Source organism: Patella vulgata, chromosome 1 (genome assembly GCF_932274485.2).
Source record: "Patella vulgata chromosome 1, xgPatVulg1.2, whole genome shotgun sequence".
Lineage (NCBI taxonomy): Eukaryota > Metazoa > Mollusca > Gastropoda > Patellidae > Patella > Patella vulgata.
Window position 1 is genome coordinate 37,864,259 of NC_065879.2, and position 19,960 is coordinate 37,884,218.

A 19,960-nucleotide genomic window follows, 5' to 3' on the forward strand; every position below is an offset into this window, starting at 1 on the left:
ATTCATACATAATTTGAAATTATTTGTTTTGTCATTTTACCTAAACTTAAGGGGCATTATGTAACATTAGATAAAGAGCTGACAGTTCTCACTATAATAGTTAAAAAAATAGATAAGGAAAAGAGAATATGTTGAAAATTTCAGTCAAATTACTTCACTCGGAGCCAAGTTATCGCAATTAGAAGAACAGTGTAGCCTCAATTGTCATTGCTACTGTTGTCTCCAAGTCTCTATTATCCATTTTTAAATTAAATGCCGAACCATTGTAATCTACTTATAATTGGAGTCATCCGATGGCATCAAAGAGTTAATGTCTAATTAATAATTTATATAACAGGCTTTTTTATCGATTTGAATTTAGGGAAGATCTCATGTAACATTATAATCGATTTCAAAGTACTTTGGCAAGTTCGTTAAATGTGCCGATTAACTGTAAACAATTCTTGTGGCTGGACATAGTTGAAAAAATAAAACCCATGTGATCTCCCGATCAAATCACACCTCGAGTTGATTTGGCGATTTGTGGTAATTGCTTTGGAAATTGTCGTGGATAAATTGACTGATTAGGGTAATTAATTTGAATTAGATGGATGTAAAAGATGAAAAATTTGATTGAATGTAAATCACTTTGGCTAATCAGTGGAGTATAAATCGCTCAACATTTAAGTCCTAAAGCTAGACCTGCAATAGGCAGATTTAACTCTTGCATAATGCCTGTTTAATAAAGTGAATAAATTTTTTTAAATTGCTCCAAAGTCTGCCATTTAATTTGAAATGAATTGAGTCTTCTAAGAACTCAATTCTTTCACAGTGTAACAGCATCAATTTATTTAGTTAACAACATTATTTCTAATTTCAAATGACTTGTGCATACGAAAATAAAATACATTACAAACAGTGGAAATATTGCAAAGTGGAGGGATTTATTAATTTCTATTGAAATGACTCAACAGATTTCATTATGCTTATTTTTCAATCATATAAATTGCAAACATTCAAGTATTTTGTAAAAATTCCATGAAATATATCACTGAGACTCTAACTATTAGAAAGTGGATGGATTTATTCATTTCTGTTGAAATCACTGAATAGATTTTATTATGCTATTTTCAATCCTATACCATAAGAATTTTGTAAATATATCGCTGAGACTCTGAAAAGTTGGACGGAACAAATTCAGAACACCAGTTACATAGAGTAAGAGTAAGAACAATAGTATGCGTATCACAAAAATATAAACCATAAGTAGTGTTATTGAACACTTGTATGAATACAATACTACACAAGGCACTACAATAATATACATTAAGGCTTATATATTTATATAATGTTGAGTAAAAACATAAAATAGTTTGAATATATATATTGATAAATGATTATGCAATTGAATATACAAGTGGACGACATCTCTGATATATATGTAGATATGTGTAGAAAATAAATGAATTGACTGAACAACAATAACAATGGAAATCTGGACAAGGTATTGTACAGTATGTTAAACATATGCTCAATATATTGACATTAAGGCATTCTTTAAAATACATAAATATGTTTATCCTCAGTGATTCAAGTTTGTTGTTTATTAATATCAACCTATTTGTAAAATGCATACTTTATCAAAACTAGTTGACTTAAATTTAATTTTAACAAAAACCTTTCAAATATTTTATACTATAAAAATGTTTGTGCCAGATATTTGTAGTTATCAATGACATTTATCTTTAGTCATTGTAAATGGTGTTTAACAGAAGCCATTTGTAATCAATATACCGTAATATAATCAGTATATATAGACATTTAAAACAGTACTATAAGTAATTAAATAAATATTGAAGATTGTAAACATTCAGTGGACGGTTAACTTGATGGTTGAGTTACTTCAATTAACATATCGTTATCACAGGAATTGATATTTCTTTATTTTTTTGCAATATCTATATTGTGTCTTGTCTGCCCGTTTATCTTGTAGATTTTGTTTTTAGTGCGGTGTTCCTGCACTTACTATTAGACAGCAGATTGAGGGCAAACATTTTGTAACAGGATGTTTCCCTGTTAGTAGCATCTGGATCCATTGCAAATTAAAGGAGGGGGGGGGGGGGGGGCTCAACTGTCCAGTGGCCTGCATATTATGCTATTAAACTTGCAATAGCAGTACATTTACCTTTAATAGGTTTCCTAGAATCTCTTTAATTTAATCACAATTTAAATTCTGTAACAAACACAAACTTAAAAATTATTATAATAAGGATTTCAGAGTTCATTATAATTCTATGAGTAATAAGGATTTCACAGTTCATTATAATTTTATAAGTAATAAGGTTTTCAGAGTTCATTATAATTCTATAGCGAGTTATAAGGATTTCAGAGTTCATTATAGTTCTATAACAAGTAATAAGCATTTCAGAGTTAATTATAAATCTATAATGAGTAAAAAGGATTTCAGAGTTCATTATAATTCTGTAATAAATAATAATGATTTCAGAATCCATTATAATTCTATAATGAGTAATAAGGATTTCAGAGTTAATAATAATGCTATAATAAGTAATAAGGTTTTCAGAGTTAATTATAACTATGTATTATTAATATGGATTTCATCAATAACATCTTGTTGTATAATAAATTTTACTCTATATTTCATACTGAACAATATTTAATTCATTAATCTATTAGGATTTCAGGACTAAGTTAATAAATCTATATTTGATGTCTTGTCTATCACAGATAACTTTATTAAAGAAATGATTTATTGTATCTACTTCTTAATTTCAATAGTGAGGTATTAATGTCTTATATATTTTCTGTATCGAGATCATCATCAGAACTGACATCTGTTACACTGACAAAAGAACTTTTAGAACCAGAACGTTTTGTTTCCTGGTGGACGGTACTTGCACCTGAAGAAAAGAAAAAAACTTCTTATACAGTATTTATTACTATTAACAAATTATAAAGCATCAAACCTTTTACATAGATAAAATGCATTGATATCCTATACAATACATAAACACAATATACATAATTACACATCAACAAATTATAAAACTTGCCAGAAGAAGTAATAATTAAACAAAGGCAATATTAAAATTCATTATCTTTTTTAAAACTTCTATATATAATAACCTATATAGAGATATTAAGTGTGACTATTTCTATTAAAATATATGGTCAGTTGGAAGGAAGTAAATTTTGTTATACAGGAAATTAATTTCCATTCCAAACAAATGTTTCCTTGAGACAAATGCTAAAGTATTCTCAATGTCTAAAGTCTATAGTTAGCCTCCAAATATATTTTCAATGGTAATACATGTGTGAGAGAATATGGTCATGTCAGCATGTGAGAGAATATGGCTATGTCAGCATATACACAAAGAAAACGATTTGTTTGCACTCTACAAATTACCTTTAGATGATGTCCCCCATTGACTACTATTATAAGTATTAGTAGAATATTCTGTATCACCATGGCTAGTACGTGTTGGTGGACGTCTATAAAAATATATTATTTTATGTACATTATTTAATACAAAACAATTTTTTCATTTTGTACACTCCATATACAAACTAATTAATAATTGACTATATTTCAATAAAACTCCATTGTTTATTACTATCTATTCAATTAATAATTAATATTTGTCTATAAAAGTATGAATTTGTACCCTTCCTCAATTTTAGCATTTAAAACAATAAAGAAATTCAAATTGATTTATATATTGACAAATTGAAAATATAATACCTTTGAACTGCTGGTTTCTTTTCTTCTTCTTCTGATCCCCAGTCACTTTCATCATCCTAGTTATAAATATATACAAAATATGTCAATCATCTTGGTGATAAATAATGTCAATCATCTTGGTAATAAATATATTGATAATTAGTATGTCAATCATTCTGGTTATAAATATATAAATAATATGTCAATCATACGGCTTTATTCTTTCAAATCATTGCAGGGAAATATAATAGTTAATTCAATAAATTTCATCTAGTAACAGTTTAGAACATTAATATATTATACATAACATTTAAAAACTTACAAAGACTCCATCTGATTTATAGGTATTTACACCTCCTACTGGTTTCTTAACATTACGATTCTGAAAACAATATATAAAAGTGGTGCAATCAACTGATTTCTACTAAATAAACTGGAGTCAAAACTAAACAAAATGAGCATCAATTATTTTGATATAAGCCCACAACAAGACAGTTTAATAGAACCTTTGCCAAATTTCATGAAAATTTACTTTAAAATTGAAATCTCACAAATGTGTAGTAATAACGTAATGATTTGAAATGATAACTAAAATCATAAACAACATATTAAAGATACATTATGGGAGATTCGGTAACGAGTTGGCAGTTCTCACTATAATAGTTAAAAACTAGATAATGTAAAGGCAATTTGGTGAAAATTGCATTCAAATTGATCCACTATGAACCGAGAACTAAGCAACTGAAATTCCCATAAGCCTCGGTCATCATTACTAAAGTCAGTACGATAAACAGCATCGTCTCGATTATCCATTTAATAGAGAAGGAAAGTTATGCAGTAAATCGGCTTACAATCCACTAAAGATCGCAGGCAAGCGCTGCCATCTAGAGTTGATTATGGCCTGGATAGGTTAATTAATGTCTAATTAATAATTTAGATAACATTTCAGGCCTAAAGAAAGACCTGAAATAGGCAGATTTAGCTCTTGCATAATGTATGTTTAAGTTATGTCAATTCTAAGTCAATTTCAGTTTTGGAGAAACCAGTACCTACAGTATTAAGATTAGATTTTGTCTTATTTTTTTTATTTCTCACTACAAGACTGAACACTTACATTTAATTGGTATTCTATAGACTGTGATAACCTGGAAACACTTTCACCTTTAGGTTTACTAATAATAATTCTAGGTTGTACAGGTTGTTGAGGCATTGATTCACTATAAATACAAACAAAACTATAAATACAAACTATTGTTCGAGGTACCGTCGGTATAGTATATAAGGCAGGGTACAAAATTTCTAAACACAATTGTCTCAAATCATCTCTCTTTTAATATATCAGAGTCAATGACAGTTTTCTAAAAAAAATAATAACAGATATTATTCAAAGACAGAGTATTTGGACTTTTCTGGAACACCTGGTACCTTTTCTCATTTATATGGGAAGTTCTTACAGCTAAAAAGTTGTGTATATTTGTATTTAGGAAAATTTATATTTAAAAAAATTCTTAATATAGAAGGTATTCAGATGTAAATCAAACACAAAAATTCAAATTTTGGACTTTAAGTTGAAATTTTGAACAGAAAATGAAAACGAACCTATCTGAATCCCAACTATTATCTAGGTTATTATTACTAGTCAAAGGTTGAGACTGTATTAAACGTGGTGCTACACTTGGTGGTAGTTGTCTAGGGGAAGCATATGCAGGCTGTTGTCTTCTACTGTTCATTTCAGATTCTTCAAATGAGTCTTCTGAATCCCACTGTGTACTAGTCCATTCTGTTGTAGATCTAAAAAGGAGTATGTAAAAGTCTTAATTCTGAAAATGATGTTGTCCTGTTGCTTAGGTTCATTGTGTATCATACAGTACAACCCCAGTCACATACCCCATTTTCTACACAATCCTTTACAGAACATTACAAGGTGATCCTCTAGAGAACATGATAGGGCAATCTCCTCTCTACAGAACATGATAGGGCAACCCTCTACAGATTATGAGGCATATTGAAAGTAGCTGTACTGTATTTGCTCACATTTAATGCTTTTTACTTCCCAGTCATTCATATATTGTTTGTTTAAAATATGCAGGGCCAAAAGGCATGTACTGCCTTGACTCCCATACTCCCTAAATTTTTATATTTTTTTTCTACCATGTTCCAAGGTGTCCTTTTTTGGGGAAAGTAAATACTTAATATCTTTGTTCCAAGTTATAAAGTATAATACATTGAGTAATGCCAACCCTGTAGATTGTAGAGTTTTAGCTGATCTTGGTGTTGGTACTGGTTGTCTATCAGTACCTCTAGGTCGTGGACTAGGACCAGATGAATGAGCTGCTTGAGGGAAAGTCTGTCTCTGACCAGTATGATATGGTGAACCTTGTCTTGAACCATTTAATGAATGGTAAGTGCCGTGTGCTAGGAGAAATAAATAAAATAGATTTATAAAGAAAACATATAGAATATAGAAAAATATAGAATTTTAAGTTTGTACTAAAATCTGACCTCTAAATTGTAACGTTAGACAATTTTAATTGTTAACCATAAGAATATCATGTACATGTCGAGACATAAATTCAGTTGGTCAACACAAATATCACCCATTTAATTTGACTTCAAAGATTCTTCAGCTTAGTAATAAAAAATAAATGCTTTGTTATAATCTTACGAGATGATGGTGGTGATCTCTTCATTTCTCTGTATCTATTTTTAGCTGCAATTGTGGCATCTCTATCTAACTTATCTCTTAAACGAAGGAAATCAGCATATTTCTGGAATAAAATTGATTCAACTAATATTTCAAATTTTTTATACATTCAAAACTAAATAAAAAAACAACAGCCATAATAAGATATAAAATAGCTATTAAATATTAAAAATAATAATGAAAGTATGTCACATTAAAATATTTAATCAAAATATAACAGTCTCTATCTATTATTACCTTTTCATAACTCTGTCTCTGAGTTTTCAACATGGCTAATTTATTATCACATACAAAATCTGTTATACCAGGTTGTTTCTGAAATAAACAATTAATAATGTCATCTATTTTATTTGTTAAACAATGAAGCAAAGAAATCTGTTATACCAGGTTGTTTCTGAAATAAACAATTAATAATGTCATCTATTTTATTTGTTAAACAATGAAGCAAAGAAATATTTTACTAAATATCTTAATTTGTTAAATAAGGAAGCCAAGAACAGTGATTGACGTTTGAAAAATGCAGATGCCCAAAAAATCGCTCGCCTGGTCATGTTTAGGGGGACTGTTTAGAACACCCTACTCTAAATGTTAAAGAGGATTGAAAAAAAAAAAACCCAAAAAACAAAACAGATTGTGAGATTGTTATAACATTCATAATTGAAGAAATTTTAAAATTTGTAAAATTACCAATCATAGTCAATATACGATTTTTGCTGATTTTAGCAGGCACGCTTTCATTCGCACTCCTAATTTTGAAACAAGGGCATGAAGGTGTGATTTTCAAAAATCAACACCTGAAAGAAATATTTTTTCTAAATATTTTAAATATTTTAATTTGTTAATTAATGCAGCAAAGAAATATGTTACTAAATTTCTTAATTTGTTAACTAATGAAGCAAAGAATATTTTACTAAATATCTTAGTTTGTCAGTCTTTATGTGTTTTGAAAAGGAAACCAGTTAATTAATGGTACAATATCACTTAAGATGAATCCATTAGAAGACATTATATGTATTTGTACAGTTTCTTACCATTGTATAACAATATCATACTTACAGGATCCACGCCAATTTTCTCCAATTTTTCATCTAGCTGTGCCAGAAATTCTTTTTTAAGAAGATCTAATGTTGGATTACTTCGTAGATGTTTTAAATAGTCTCCAGTATTTAATGTACGATTTATGTTAGATCTGTAAATAAACAAAATACATAAAAACCAGATATAAGTAGACAGACAGAAAAATGCAATTACATGATCAGCAATTTATGTTAATTTTATGGTGGGGTATACATGACTGTTAACAAGTTAATAAATCTGTTTCTCTCGAACCTTTCATTTAAGGTGAGTTACAAATGATAGTTAACAAGCTTTTACATATCGAGTTGAGAAATCTCGAACCTTTCTTTTCTGTGAAAAGGAAATTAATTCATGGAACTATTTTAATAGTAGACAATCACCGTTATGTAAAATCTTTTTTTTTATCTTCAGTCTTTGGTTATGTGAATTTATATAATGGGAAATCAATGGGTATGAGAAATGACCATCATTTAATTACTCAGTCCTCAACATAACCAGCGAGTTGCTGTGCTCAACTAAACGTCTTGACAGAGCAGCCAAGAGAATTTGGACCTGTAGATGAGATTAAGCTTGATGTGCTTAGCTTCAGGATCTATCGATTACAGAATCGTTGGTACATAAATAACAAAGAGATTTGATCAATTGTATTTAAACAGTACATACCCTCCTGTTGATTGTAGTGTACCAGTTCCTTTCTGTGACGTCAAAAAACTTCCAGTCCCCGTACCAGTCAACATTTCTGTTATGTCGTATAAAATAAAAAATAAAAAATAAAAAATTTAACAGGCATGCACAGACAGAGAACATTAACACCTATCATGACATAAGACATATTTATTAATTTGCATTTTTATATAATTCATAACTTTTGTTTAATTTATCGATTTTTATAGTTTAAGGCATGTTTTATTTCAAATTTCAACCTATCATGTACAGCTAATTAAACAAAACACACCAAACTTTAACAACGCGTGTCCACACAAATCATACATGCTCCAAAGGGTTCACCGACTATTCAACAGAATTAGGTTATTTTGGGGTAACTTATATGGTTTATCTTAGTAATTCGCATGCATGTGAACTCTTCTATAGATGCAGGAAACCAAAGAATGTGGAGAAAACACACAAGAATTGGTAGGCAACCATACTCATTTTTACAAACTACAGAATCAAACCTTTTGATGCATGGAGATAGACCCATAATCTTTGGTCTAACAGTCTAATGCTGTACAAGACAATTTGGCAGCCCAACAAATATAAATTACACATTAATCTTTATTAAATGGCAATACCTGACTCGTCCTCATCATCACTAGGTTCCATTCTAGCAGGTGAAGTAGAACGTCTGACTTGTGGTGATAGTGATGATTGAAGTCCCTGTGTTCTTGTTCTCTTGTTTACTATAGTTTCTACAATTGTTTCACTTTTCTAAAATAATAAATTATATTTGTACCGATTAATATGTATCGAATGTTCAACTAATAATTACAGACATATTTATTCAGAGAGGTATTGTCATTTTTTGATAATCTTCTAATGGCTGACAGATGATCAAAATGGCTCTCGTTTTATCTATATTGTTTAGAGTAATGATGCAATAACGTCCATTTCTGTTTACTTTAAACATATGACACTTAATTTCAAATTTAAATGGAATAGAAATGGGTTCAGTAGTCACTGAGAAATATATATATTTTACATCACATCATATAGCCACTGAAGTCTGTAGATTACAGCGTACAGGTGCACGTTTTGTTATTAAGTACTTAAGATACCTTCCCGCATACAATTTCTGTGTTTTTACGATAGTTGGACTAAAAAACATATTCAAATTAATTTATCTATCAAAAGTTAACTTCAAATCCCTATGAAAACATTTAAACTGCATAAAAACAACCCCATGCTCCAAGAATCTATTTTAAGAAGCTTTATCTGCCAAATGACTTGATTAAGGAAGAAACCATTCAGCTTGTATTTGTCGTTAGTCCCTGTCCATTTAATATCAAAGCCAAAGTAAATTCTTGGATTATCCAATGCCAACTTCTTTTTCCGACATGTAAGTCTATCAATGTTCTCAGATCAGCTGATAAGCCGTATTCCTTACATCACTCCAACAGACATATGATATAAATTCTGTATAAGGATTCCAGCAGACAGACTGCCAGTTTGTGATACCCTTCCATTTTTGTCCTTTGTCAGGGAGTTCAGTATTTTTCTAGTAAAACTGAGTGTCTCTATACTTTCCATAAATACCAAATATGCAATACTTTTATTGGAATACTTTCATGGGAATGTAGCTTTAATGACTTACAGTTTTAACAGTTCTGTGTCTTTCTTCCTCTCTTTCTCTTTCTTCTTTCTTTTGTCTTTCTTCTCGTTTCTTTGCTTCTATTAATCTGTTTTTTTCTGCATCTCTTTCCATCTCTTCTTCTAACATTGATAATAACTGTTCTTGTTCTCTTGATTTCTGATAAAATATAAAATAAGCTTTGAATACCAAATATATATTGTTATTTCACAACCGGTATAGTAAGAATATTTCGATTGCTCAAAGATATACCCTTATTTAGAAGAAAACCAATGTCAATGGCATAAATTTTATGGTTTATGGATAATAATGAATAAAATATATATGTAGCACGTCATCTAGTGTTAAGTGAACATATATCCCAGATATAATTCAGTGTGTAAAATTGGTTAATTATGTTTCGAAGACTCTTAGAACCCATATTCGGATCTAGTCCCAAGCAACTATCTGAACCTACACTGGAGATTCAAATCTTTATAATCTGTACATGGTACAGTTTTAAGTCAGTTTCTTGAGTTTTTGTATTAAATGCATTCAATGACTGTTGTATGCTTATTCTGAACAGGACACGCTAAAGAATATTTGGAAAATGTACATGTACATTTCATAGAGATTTAACACATATTCATGTTAAAAGCTGATCATAAACTTTATCATTATATTATTAATGTCAATCATGAGGGTAGAGGTTTAACTAAATATTAGATGATTAATATTAATAATAAACATATGTAATTCAGGGTAAAATTTGACAGGAACAAACCAACAGTGAAGGGAGGGAGGCAAGGGGACAACAAAAATATAGTCCCCATAAAATGCCAACCTAACGTGAATGTATAAAAAGTTCAACAGTCCATGCACATTATTATCCTGCTTTATGCGGAAAAGTAGGGCGTAAACCCCATTTACATGCAATTTACACAAGTGCTTTAAAATATTTTGGCTGCATTTCAAATTGTTGACATGACCACATCACTGATTGTGGATTGATTTGTTATTGTTTAGGTATCATCAGTGACAGTGTTAATGCTGTTTACTGTGAATCATGCATATAATATACACAATTTTAAACTGCTGAAAAGAAATTGAATTCAAGTTGTTTCAGACTGTATTTAGGATTACAAAGGGGTAACAAACGGATGAGGTCATAAAAGTAAACAAACTAACAGCCACGCTAATTTGAATTAGATCTTACTTTCACTTTCTTTTTAATTTTTATGTTGTTTATATTTACACTTTACAATATAAGATCTAACAGCATCTCTAAGTAAAGTCTGAGTTATATACACGTACCATTTAAGAAACTTGTGCTCAAATTACCTGACCCACCTGTTCATCTAATCTATGAACAGATGCTTTGGTTTACCTAAAATATGATCTTAAACAATCACATTTGCTAAAATTATACTTCAAAAAAAGTGAATTGATGTAGTTAGATCTTCATGTGGGGTCAACCAAAATTAAAACAGAAGTGAAAAAAGGTCAAATTTTAATTAGACTAATGAATAGCTTACCTTTGGTTGTCTTTTCTAATAAAAGAAATTTAAAGTAGAGAATTGACAGAAACAACAAGACTTAGTTTGGGAGCTTCTAGATATTTTTTAATTGTACACAAGGAGAGGAGAATAGAAAGTATAGTGATTCAGAAATGGAGCGAAAAATGAACAATATAAATTGAGCTAGTCTGTAGTCTACAAAGTTTGACATTGAGCGTTTTGTTAAAGAAAAACAATTACATGTACACTATGCTATCAAAAATTACAAACCAAAGAGAAAAAGACAAAAATATTAAATGTAACTTACTCTAAGAATATCTTCATTTTGTGTATGTTGTTGATCTTTTTCTGGTGACTGTATTTTCTTACTAGCTAATAATTCTTTATCTGTCTTCTCTAGGGCATTCATCAACTGTTATTATAAAAAGAATGTTTAATTCTAAAACTAGATGTTGGAATTGTTTTTATTTTTTTAAAAAAACCCAACTTTCTTTTGATTTAGATGATGTAATTGTTTTCATACATTCTAAATGACATTGTGTAGTCATTTATATACATTCTCCACTATCAAAGTGGAAATATCTGCAACAAAGTCATCACCAATGATCCTTTGTCCATTAAAGTACTAGTTTTATTATGGACGTAAGCCTGAGTTGAATTACTTTTCATTATTGAATAATTTCATTACTGCTCTTCTCAAAGTATAGGAAATATTGCTAAAGATTAGCTGAAGTTAAAGCGATAAACTATCCATTCTGCTACTCATATATGACTCTTGATTATATTTGAAAGATTTTATTTTCATTTAAATAATACTTTCATTACCTGATTTCGAGTGTCGGACATTTCATTAATCTTCTTAGACCATTTTTTATTTTGTTTATCCATTTGATTTCTCTGCAAAAATAATAAAATCAAGTTCTGATTACATTTATAATAACCCTAAACGTTGGACAGTGTACATGAAACTAAATGATTAAACTCAAAATTTCAAAACTGCACACATCAGGGGCCAAAATAAGTTTGAAAATAATGCAATAACCTGATGTAAGTAAATTTGAACTTTTAAATAATACCAACATTGATTTCCAGGACCATCAAATTCTGAAATGCAGTTATGTTAATCACCTATTACTTGATTCATGTAATTATTGAATAAAAAAAGAGTCTTTTTTCATATAGAATTTCAAAGCTCATTTTTTCAAAAATGCTGTTTCCTCCAGTGCACAAAACTAGTATAGAGTCCTTAAGATAGTTCACAGCTATTCATGTGACTCTGGCAGTTTGGGGGCCTAGAGGAGGCAATTGTTTTGGGCAGTCCAGGTACGAAAAGATTAATAGACAATTCAGAATAACTGTTTTTATGTTTTCTTACCATGACATGTAATTGTTCCTGTAATTCTAAAACTTCTTTTGACTGTTTATTGACGAGTCTAGGATCCATGTCATCATCATCATCCTCTAAATTACCTATATTAGATCTGCGTCCTAATAAATACAAATATATCAATTAACAAATAGATAGACATGAAATAAACAATCAAATGTTCAATTTCATATTCTGATTTGGTATATAGCTTATCAATTAACAGCTTATAAAATCATGCGTCTTTAAAGCAGAAAATCAATCTCGCCATTTCCAGTACACCAATTGGTAATTGTGTACCTTATGCATTGTTCAACACAAACACTGCTATAATTTATAGAAATGTCTAACATGGACGATTACATGAGAACTTGATAGATCTTTATGAAGTACAGAATGTATCCTACATATATACATATATATACGCATGACCTACCTTGTCTCATATCTATTAGAGCTCTTTCTGTTGCCTGTTGTTTTAAATTTAAATCTTGTATTTCTTTTTCATATTTATGTCTCATTTCTTCCATTTCTCTTTGCTGTAAATAAAGAAATGTTTTATAAGCATTGTTAAATTAAACTAGATAGGTTGCAATTGTTATCCTGCAAAAACCTTATTAAATAATTAATTAATCATTTTACTGGGCAATATGGCCGATTATTTTAAGCCAGTAACCGAAAACAACAGAAGATTGTGTCAAATGCATTTAACTAACTTATTAATTATCAATAATTCTACCTACCTGTTCTTCGTACTGTAATCGTTCTTGATAAACTTCACTACTAATGTTATGATCTCCATCCTGATATAAAAAAATTTATGAACATAATATTATAATCAATTATGATTGAATAGAAGTATGTTTAAAAAGCAGTCTATTGTAGACTCAATACCCTCAATTCAATATTCAAATTATTTCATAGACTGCCATAGACTTTAGTACAGCCAGCTCTATAGTGAAACATTTTATCTTTTATCATACATGCCAAGTATTATTAGATAAAAACAGCTGGTGATTTAGGTCCATGCATCTGAGGTTTTTTTACCTATTTATATACGAAAGACTAAACAAAATGCGAATTTGTCGCCTCTACGCGAGGACGTAATGGTTCCTGGAAATTCTTTGCCGTAAGTTTCCCGGTATTTTTGTCTGACATTTGTTTTGGAAGCCATTTTGTTTGTCTTGACGACCGACGCGGAAGTAGAAGTCGTAAATTATTTATACTGGGTTTTATTTATAATTGTAATTTGTTTTTTTTTCACACATAGAAAACAGCTTGAAAACATTTTTTATCAAGTCAGAAGGAAAATATGGCTAAGGAAGAAGCAACAACGTAACTGACAACTAACGGTAAACCCGACGTGTACTGTCCGAGTGTGTGTATGCGAGAATGGCTCCGCGTAGCAAATAATATCCGCGAAGCAAATAATATCCGCGAAGTATGCAAATTAGGCACGGCCTATGACGAAATAACCACATGACATTTTAATCTCGATTAGTCGAGACATATTAGCTTATTCCATTTTATATTAATAATAATCGAGAAAACTGGAGACATGTTTTCGGCTATTTCCGTCGTTTTACCGCGAATTATGCAAATTAGACACGGCAAATGACGGAAATAACCACATGACATTTTGATCTTGATTAGTCCAGACATAATAGCTCATTCCATTTTAAATTAATAATAATAAGGAAGACATGACACATGTTCTCGACTATTTTCGTTGTTTTACCGACTCATACTACGACAAACAGTATCGCCATCAGATTCACAACAAACAGCGAGAATGCCGAGACCATCGGCAATGTAAAAATAAAACGAGAGGGATTTTATCAATCAAAAAGGTCAGGCATGAAATATAATAAATTTCTTCCAATAAATTTTAAAAAACGGAATTATAAAGAGTAAAATCGGAATTCAGAATTAAACTCAGAAAATCGGAATGATTCCGACAAATTCGGAATAGTTGGCATGTATGTATTATATATTATGTAACTTGTAACATACAGGATTAAATGAGCTTTGCGTTAATTAAATGTTTCATACCTTCAGACTGTTTCTAAGAGATCTATTTGCACGCTTTTCTTCTTTCAGGGCTGCCTCTGTCATCTGTAGTCTTTCCTTTATTTCATGGAGTTCTATTTCTAAAGTTTTGCTGATGGTTCCTCCTGATGAGCCATGAGCCTCAGTACTAGATCCCTTTGAGGAATATTCATGATGACGCCGAAATATGTGAGCTTGAAGGAAAGAACTATTTAAAAAGGCTTTTGCACAAAAAGGACACTGTAAAAAAAAAAATATAACAATGATTACAAAATGAGCCAAATTATATAATGAAACAATTACTCTCTAAAAGGTTAATATGATTATAAAACTGCTTGTTCCCAATTGTTATATAGTAAGAATAGATTTATCTAGTGTCTTCAGATTACTTTAGCTATTTTTAACAAAATCTTATGGAATGGAATGTTTTGAGTTTCACCTATCACCTTGTGTTAACTGATTTAAAAGTATCATCTTACTTTATTATAACTATCAGATCCTGCATGTATCATCTGTTGTTGGGCTATTAATAATTTCTTTCTTTTATGAGATTCTTTCTTTATTTCTATCAATTCTTCTTTCTGTTTTTCCATTTCATTCTTTAATTTCAACATTTCCTAAAAAGAAGATTAAAGAAACATTACGTACAATGTAAGAGCTAAATCAACCCATTGAAGGTCATTTTTTTGGCAATCCGATTAAAATAGAGATTTACATTTCCTTTCATTTTTTTTTATCCTTGAGGGAGAGAGAGAGAGGGAGAGAGGGAGAGAGAGAGAGAACCCACCAGGTTGGACAAGCGACACTACTCCTTGTCAGATACAACGGGGGAATTGAAATCACACCAGTTGACTCAATAATAAACCTTATGATACAGCACCCTTGTGCTATCATTCGGCCATTTACGTTCGATGGCCTACACTGCATGAAGATCTGAACGGTTCTAGTTCTAGTGGAAGGTCGTGTCAGAGGTTGTACCAAAGGCTTTTGACCCTATGATGCAAAAACATTGATTCACCAATCAGTGTCAACGTTTCTAGTGGTTTACCCACAGTTCCGTGCATTGCCCGCCAAGAATTCGCTACAACAGACCATTTCATTGGCTAATCCCTCACTTCAACCAGAACGTGTGTTATATAACAACTCTTCTAGATCCTAGTATTGTGAAGACAAGTAAAACAAAATTTAGAACAATAAAAAACAAAACGAAATATGATCTGTGTTTAAATCAGATGTTTTTTTTTGGCTTCAAATGTTATATAAACTATTATTTAGACATTTATTCACATGAAAAGACTATAAGCACCTCTCTAGACCATGGCAGAGATTTAAATGGATTAAAACACAGCCGCCATTTAATGATTTAATCTAAAAATGGCGAAATAACAAGTATACCGTTAACAATTGAACTATTATATGAAGAACAGATAGCTTTTTATCTAAAGCGTATACTACTTTCACTGACCCCAAACTTTAGTTAAAATTGCATAAAATATCGAATTCAGAAAACTGTTTCTAATTTTTTTTAAATCTTTTTTTTTAGGTTAAGTTATTGCACAAAACAAATTAGAAAATTTTACCTGTTCTGTAGCTTTGACCTTTTCTTCTGATGCTGCTACAACTCCAGCTAAATAATCCTGTGAATGCTGAAATTATTATATATATTTCATTTTACATATGTTTAAGTACTGGGTGACACAAAAAAAAAGTTCATCAATAAAAATCAAATAACTTCCAAAATTTTATTTAGATTAACACAAAAATTCAGCTACATTAGGTTAAGTCTATGTAGCAGACATCTCCGAAGTTTCAAGTCTGTACCACAAAAACTCTTTGTTTAACCGGTGCTCAAAAAATGTGCTCTAAATGAGCTCCCCGGTGCTGCAAGCACATTTGGATCCGGCGGGCAAAGTTCTCGATGACCCTCCCACATTCTTCCATTGGGATCGCTTTTATTGCTGCTGTGATTGCTGCCTTCAAATCAGGGATAGTCTGGGAGTTGTTGCCATACACCCTGTCCTTAAGGTATCCCCACAGATAAAAATCTGGGGCGTTCAAGTCCGGTGAATGCGGTGACCACTCCGGGTCACACCTGCGGCTGATCAGTCGGTCAGGGAAACGCTGCTGTAGCCATGCCAATGATTCGTTTGAGGTGTGGGGGTGGCACCATCCTGCTGGAACCACTAGAGGTCCCTGACGACCCCTCTTCGTTATTCAAGTTTAGGTGATGAACGCTTTTTTTGTGTCACCCGGTATTATTAGTATTACTAATGTTCTAAACCCATGGCCACACTGAATTATTATTTCAATTTGCATTCAAATAGTGAATAGTAATGGTGGGCAATATAGGTTGCATTCAAAGTAACCAATGAAAACAATCAAGTTTTCAATAAAGAAAATTGAAGTGCTGGTGCCCTGGCATTGATAGAACAATAAAAAAGGAATCAGAGCAGGGTTGTCAAAATACACATGGCATACATAGAAGCTACAGGAGAGATGAGATAATATAAATTACATTTCCATGTAATGTAAAGTAGTGTTGAGTTGGAAATTATGCAGTTTCTCTTTCAGTACAAACATTTTTTTGAAACATAATAATTGTGAGGTTTAAAGAAACAAACTTACCAATAGATATTCAATAGTGAACTGTGCCAGTTTAAATAATTTCACGAAATTAGGGTCCACCATTCTCATGTCCTAATAAAGAATTAAATACATACATACGTGTATTCTCAAGATCTAAAGTTGAAATGGAGAATCTTTAAAGTTAAAGGGTCTTGTTATTATCAATCTTGTTTTTTTTTTTTATTAAAAATATAATGACAGACTAGATTACCTACCACTGAATTTGTTACTTTTACAGATTTCAATAATTAGGAACTAATAAGGTTACCCTGTATGTTTTCCTTTGAAGATAAAATACACAATACTTACCAATTCACTCTCAATATTACAGAACGTAAGGTTCATAATGTTTTCTTGTAAGGCATTAAAGTCAAGAGTTCTTGATATCTGATCAATGTCAATTGATGCTATCTTTCTCCAATCAATATGCTCAAATCTCTTCTTGAACGAAAAACTTCCATTTTGTCCAGAGCTATCATGAGCCTGTACGCCTTGATGGCCATAACTGTGGGATGGTGCATACATGTACTGTGTAGCCATTTTGTTTTCTTTTCAGTTTTCTTCAATTTTGGATCCTGTTAAAATGTAACAGAAAACTTTCAAAAGAATCAGATGGTTTTAGGTCTGTAATAACTTTACTTCCCTAGGACAAACACTGGATTCTTGAAATGGACGGTAGATGTGTGTTGCAAATTGAAATCAAGCATAGGAAGGCCAACATTTTTCTTCCCAACGTTCTTATTTCTGTCTTATAAAAGATCACTGTGTGTGCTATATGCTACTTATATTATAACTGGTGTTAGTAGCATAATATTTCTCACTAACTGTGAAAACAAAACTTTCAAACAAAGATGCACTTTTTATCAAGAAGTGTAAATAAGCAGTTCACCAAGGCTAATAATTTTAAGTAACTAATTATACTCCAGAAATAATACCAAATGCCTGCTTTCCCTTTCTTGGCCAATTGAGGTAGACTGACACTAATTTGAATTTTACTGAATTAATCTAGATAATATATTTCTAGATACTACTACTAGTGTTTAGAAAGTTCAAAGTTGTACACTTGAGGCGGGTGTGTTTCGAGGAAATCACAGAATTGACCCACAGAAACAGAATTCAGAATTTGAAACAGAATTTTACAGAACCACTCATTTTACCATTTTTTCAATTGGTAAATTATGAATCCATTACATGTTGGACAAAAGACTACACAGAAAAAGACCAGTTGGACTAATATAAAGTCAGACCGATACCAAGATCAATCAGGACAACCAAAAAACAAGCAGGATCTCTTCCATAGGCAAATTGGACTCTTTTCTGTCTAAACAAAGTGTTTATCAATTATAATAACCTAATTGATTTAATCAATTGACTGAGCTGGTATTATTGGTGTTAAGTAGGCCTACTCACATGTAGTGTATTGTGAGCTCATCAAAGTGATTAGATTATATGTCCATCAAAGAAAAACAATTAGTTGAGGAAAATTTTGCCTGGACAGCAGTGCTACAACCTGCTCTTATTTCGAATTCCAACTGTCAGTCTGGTTTTTTTTACATGTACAAAAGAACCTTGGTTTGTCAAAACCCGAACAGCAAGACACTTTTCCTTGTTTAATTTCCGTTTACTAATCTGCACGCTCGTATTGAAGTCTCTCCTGGATATCTAATGGATTACCTTTCTGTCATTTCTTGTTTTGTACATTAACATAATAATATTCATAATTTTCACTAATCTTTTAAATATCCCTTCATCACATAATAATGCAATTGTCGACGATATTGGTATCACCTTGGTGGAAGCTGACGATAAACAAAGCAATTTCACACATACTGATAATGTGCCTACTCGAAATTCACAATGTCCATAGATCACTTTGTTAGTTTTATCTGCTTTAATGAATTTTTTGACAGTCAGTTTAGTGGTACAAATAGGAGTACGTATGGTGATACGGAAAGAGAAGTATGATCGCACAGTTGATTATATATTTTAGTGGGAACTGAACAAATTTTTGCTGCGTCTCAACCAGCCCTTTGAAAAAATTAGGCTCACACATACTTGACATGCATATATATATGAGCATACATAATTACATAGGACTAGGAGTATGACTGTCTGACACTCTGAGGACTTTTCTTTTGTCCAGACTTAACCAGAATGTTGACTGCTTGTTATACTTATACATATATTTATTTCAACTATACAACAATAACATAATGAAGTTCATTCAATGGGTGTCACCAAAGTATACAGTCATACACTCTCTGGGTGATTCAGTGACTGACTTGCATCTTGATAGATAGTACGACACTGAAAGTGACAGGTCAGATCAAGTTTTGATTTGATTTTCAAGATTAAAGTAAGATTTTGCCCTTTGTTAAAACATGTACAAATACGTTAAATCTGATGATTGTAACCTACACGTTGTACTTACACGCTTCGATGACAAAGAAGGCGCAAATAATATTTATTCTCAAGGTAAATTCATTTTGTAAATGAATATTTTTCGTTGTCAACTCAAATTGCCACCATTTTGGAATGCTACGCGAGGCTCATGGGAAATTTATATGAACTAAAATCTCGAAGACTACTTTTGAAATTTTTTTAGTGTAGATTA

At 31.1% G+C, this 19,960-nt stretch overlaps 1 protein-coding gene across 1 annotated transcript; it reads right to left on the reverse strand.

Annotated features, from left to right (window-relative positions):
- Positions 1-6,771: 6,771 nt before the first annotated feature.
- LOC126820210 (cilium assembly protein DZIP1) lies at positions 6,772-19,891 on the reverse strand. Its single transcript, XM_056098618.1, has 16 exons — positions 19,778-19,891; positions 17,656-17,921; positions 17,347-17,418; positions 16,302-16,367; positions 15,201-15,338; positions 14,725-14,961; positions 13,416-13,475; positions 13,109-13,211; positions 12,682-12,794; positions 12,132-12,203; positions 11,614-11,718; positions 9,814-9,969; positions 8,795-8,930; positions 8,166-8,241; positions 7,482-7,614; positions 6,772-6,819 (listed from the first exon to the last, which is right to left on the reverse strand). The coding sequence occupies exons 2-16, from the start codon at positions 17,884-17,886 to the stop codon at positions 6,772-6,774; spliced, it is 1,746 nt and encodes a 581-aa protein (XP_055954593.1). The 5' UTR covers positions 17,887-17,921; positions 19,778-19,891.
- Between the last annotated feature and the right edge of the window lie 69 nt (positions 19,892-19,960).

Excerpts from the sequence above, each read along its gene's own strand:
- LOC126820210 (XM_056098618.1), bottom strand. The coding sequence starts at position 17,886 with ATGGCTACACAGTACATGTATGCACCATCCCACAGTTATGGCCATCAA. Across the intron at positions 13,476-14,724 it reads CTCTTAGAAACAGTCTGAAG|GATGGAGATCATAACATTAG; the intron begins GTATGAAACATT and ends TTTTTATATCAG. Across the intron at positions 12,795-13,108 it reads TCTAATAGATATGAGACAAG|GACGCAGATCTAATATAGGT; the intron begins GTAGGTCATGCG and ends TGTATTTATTAG.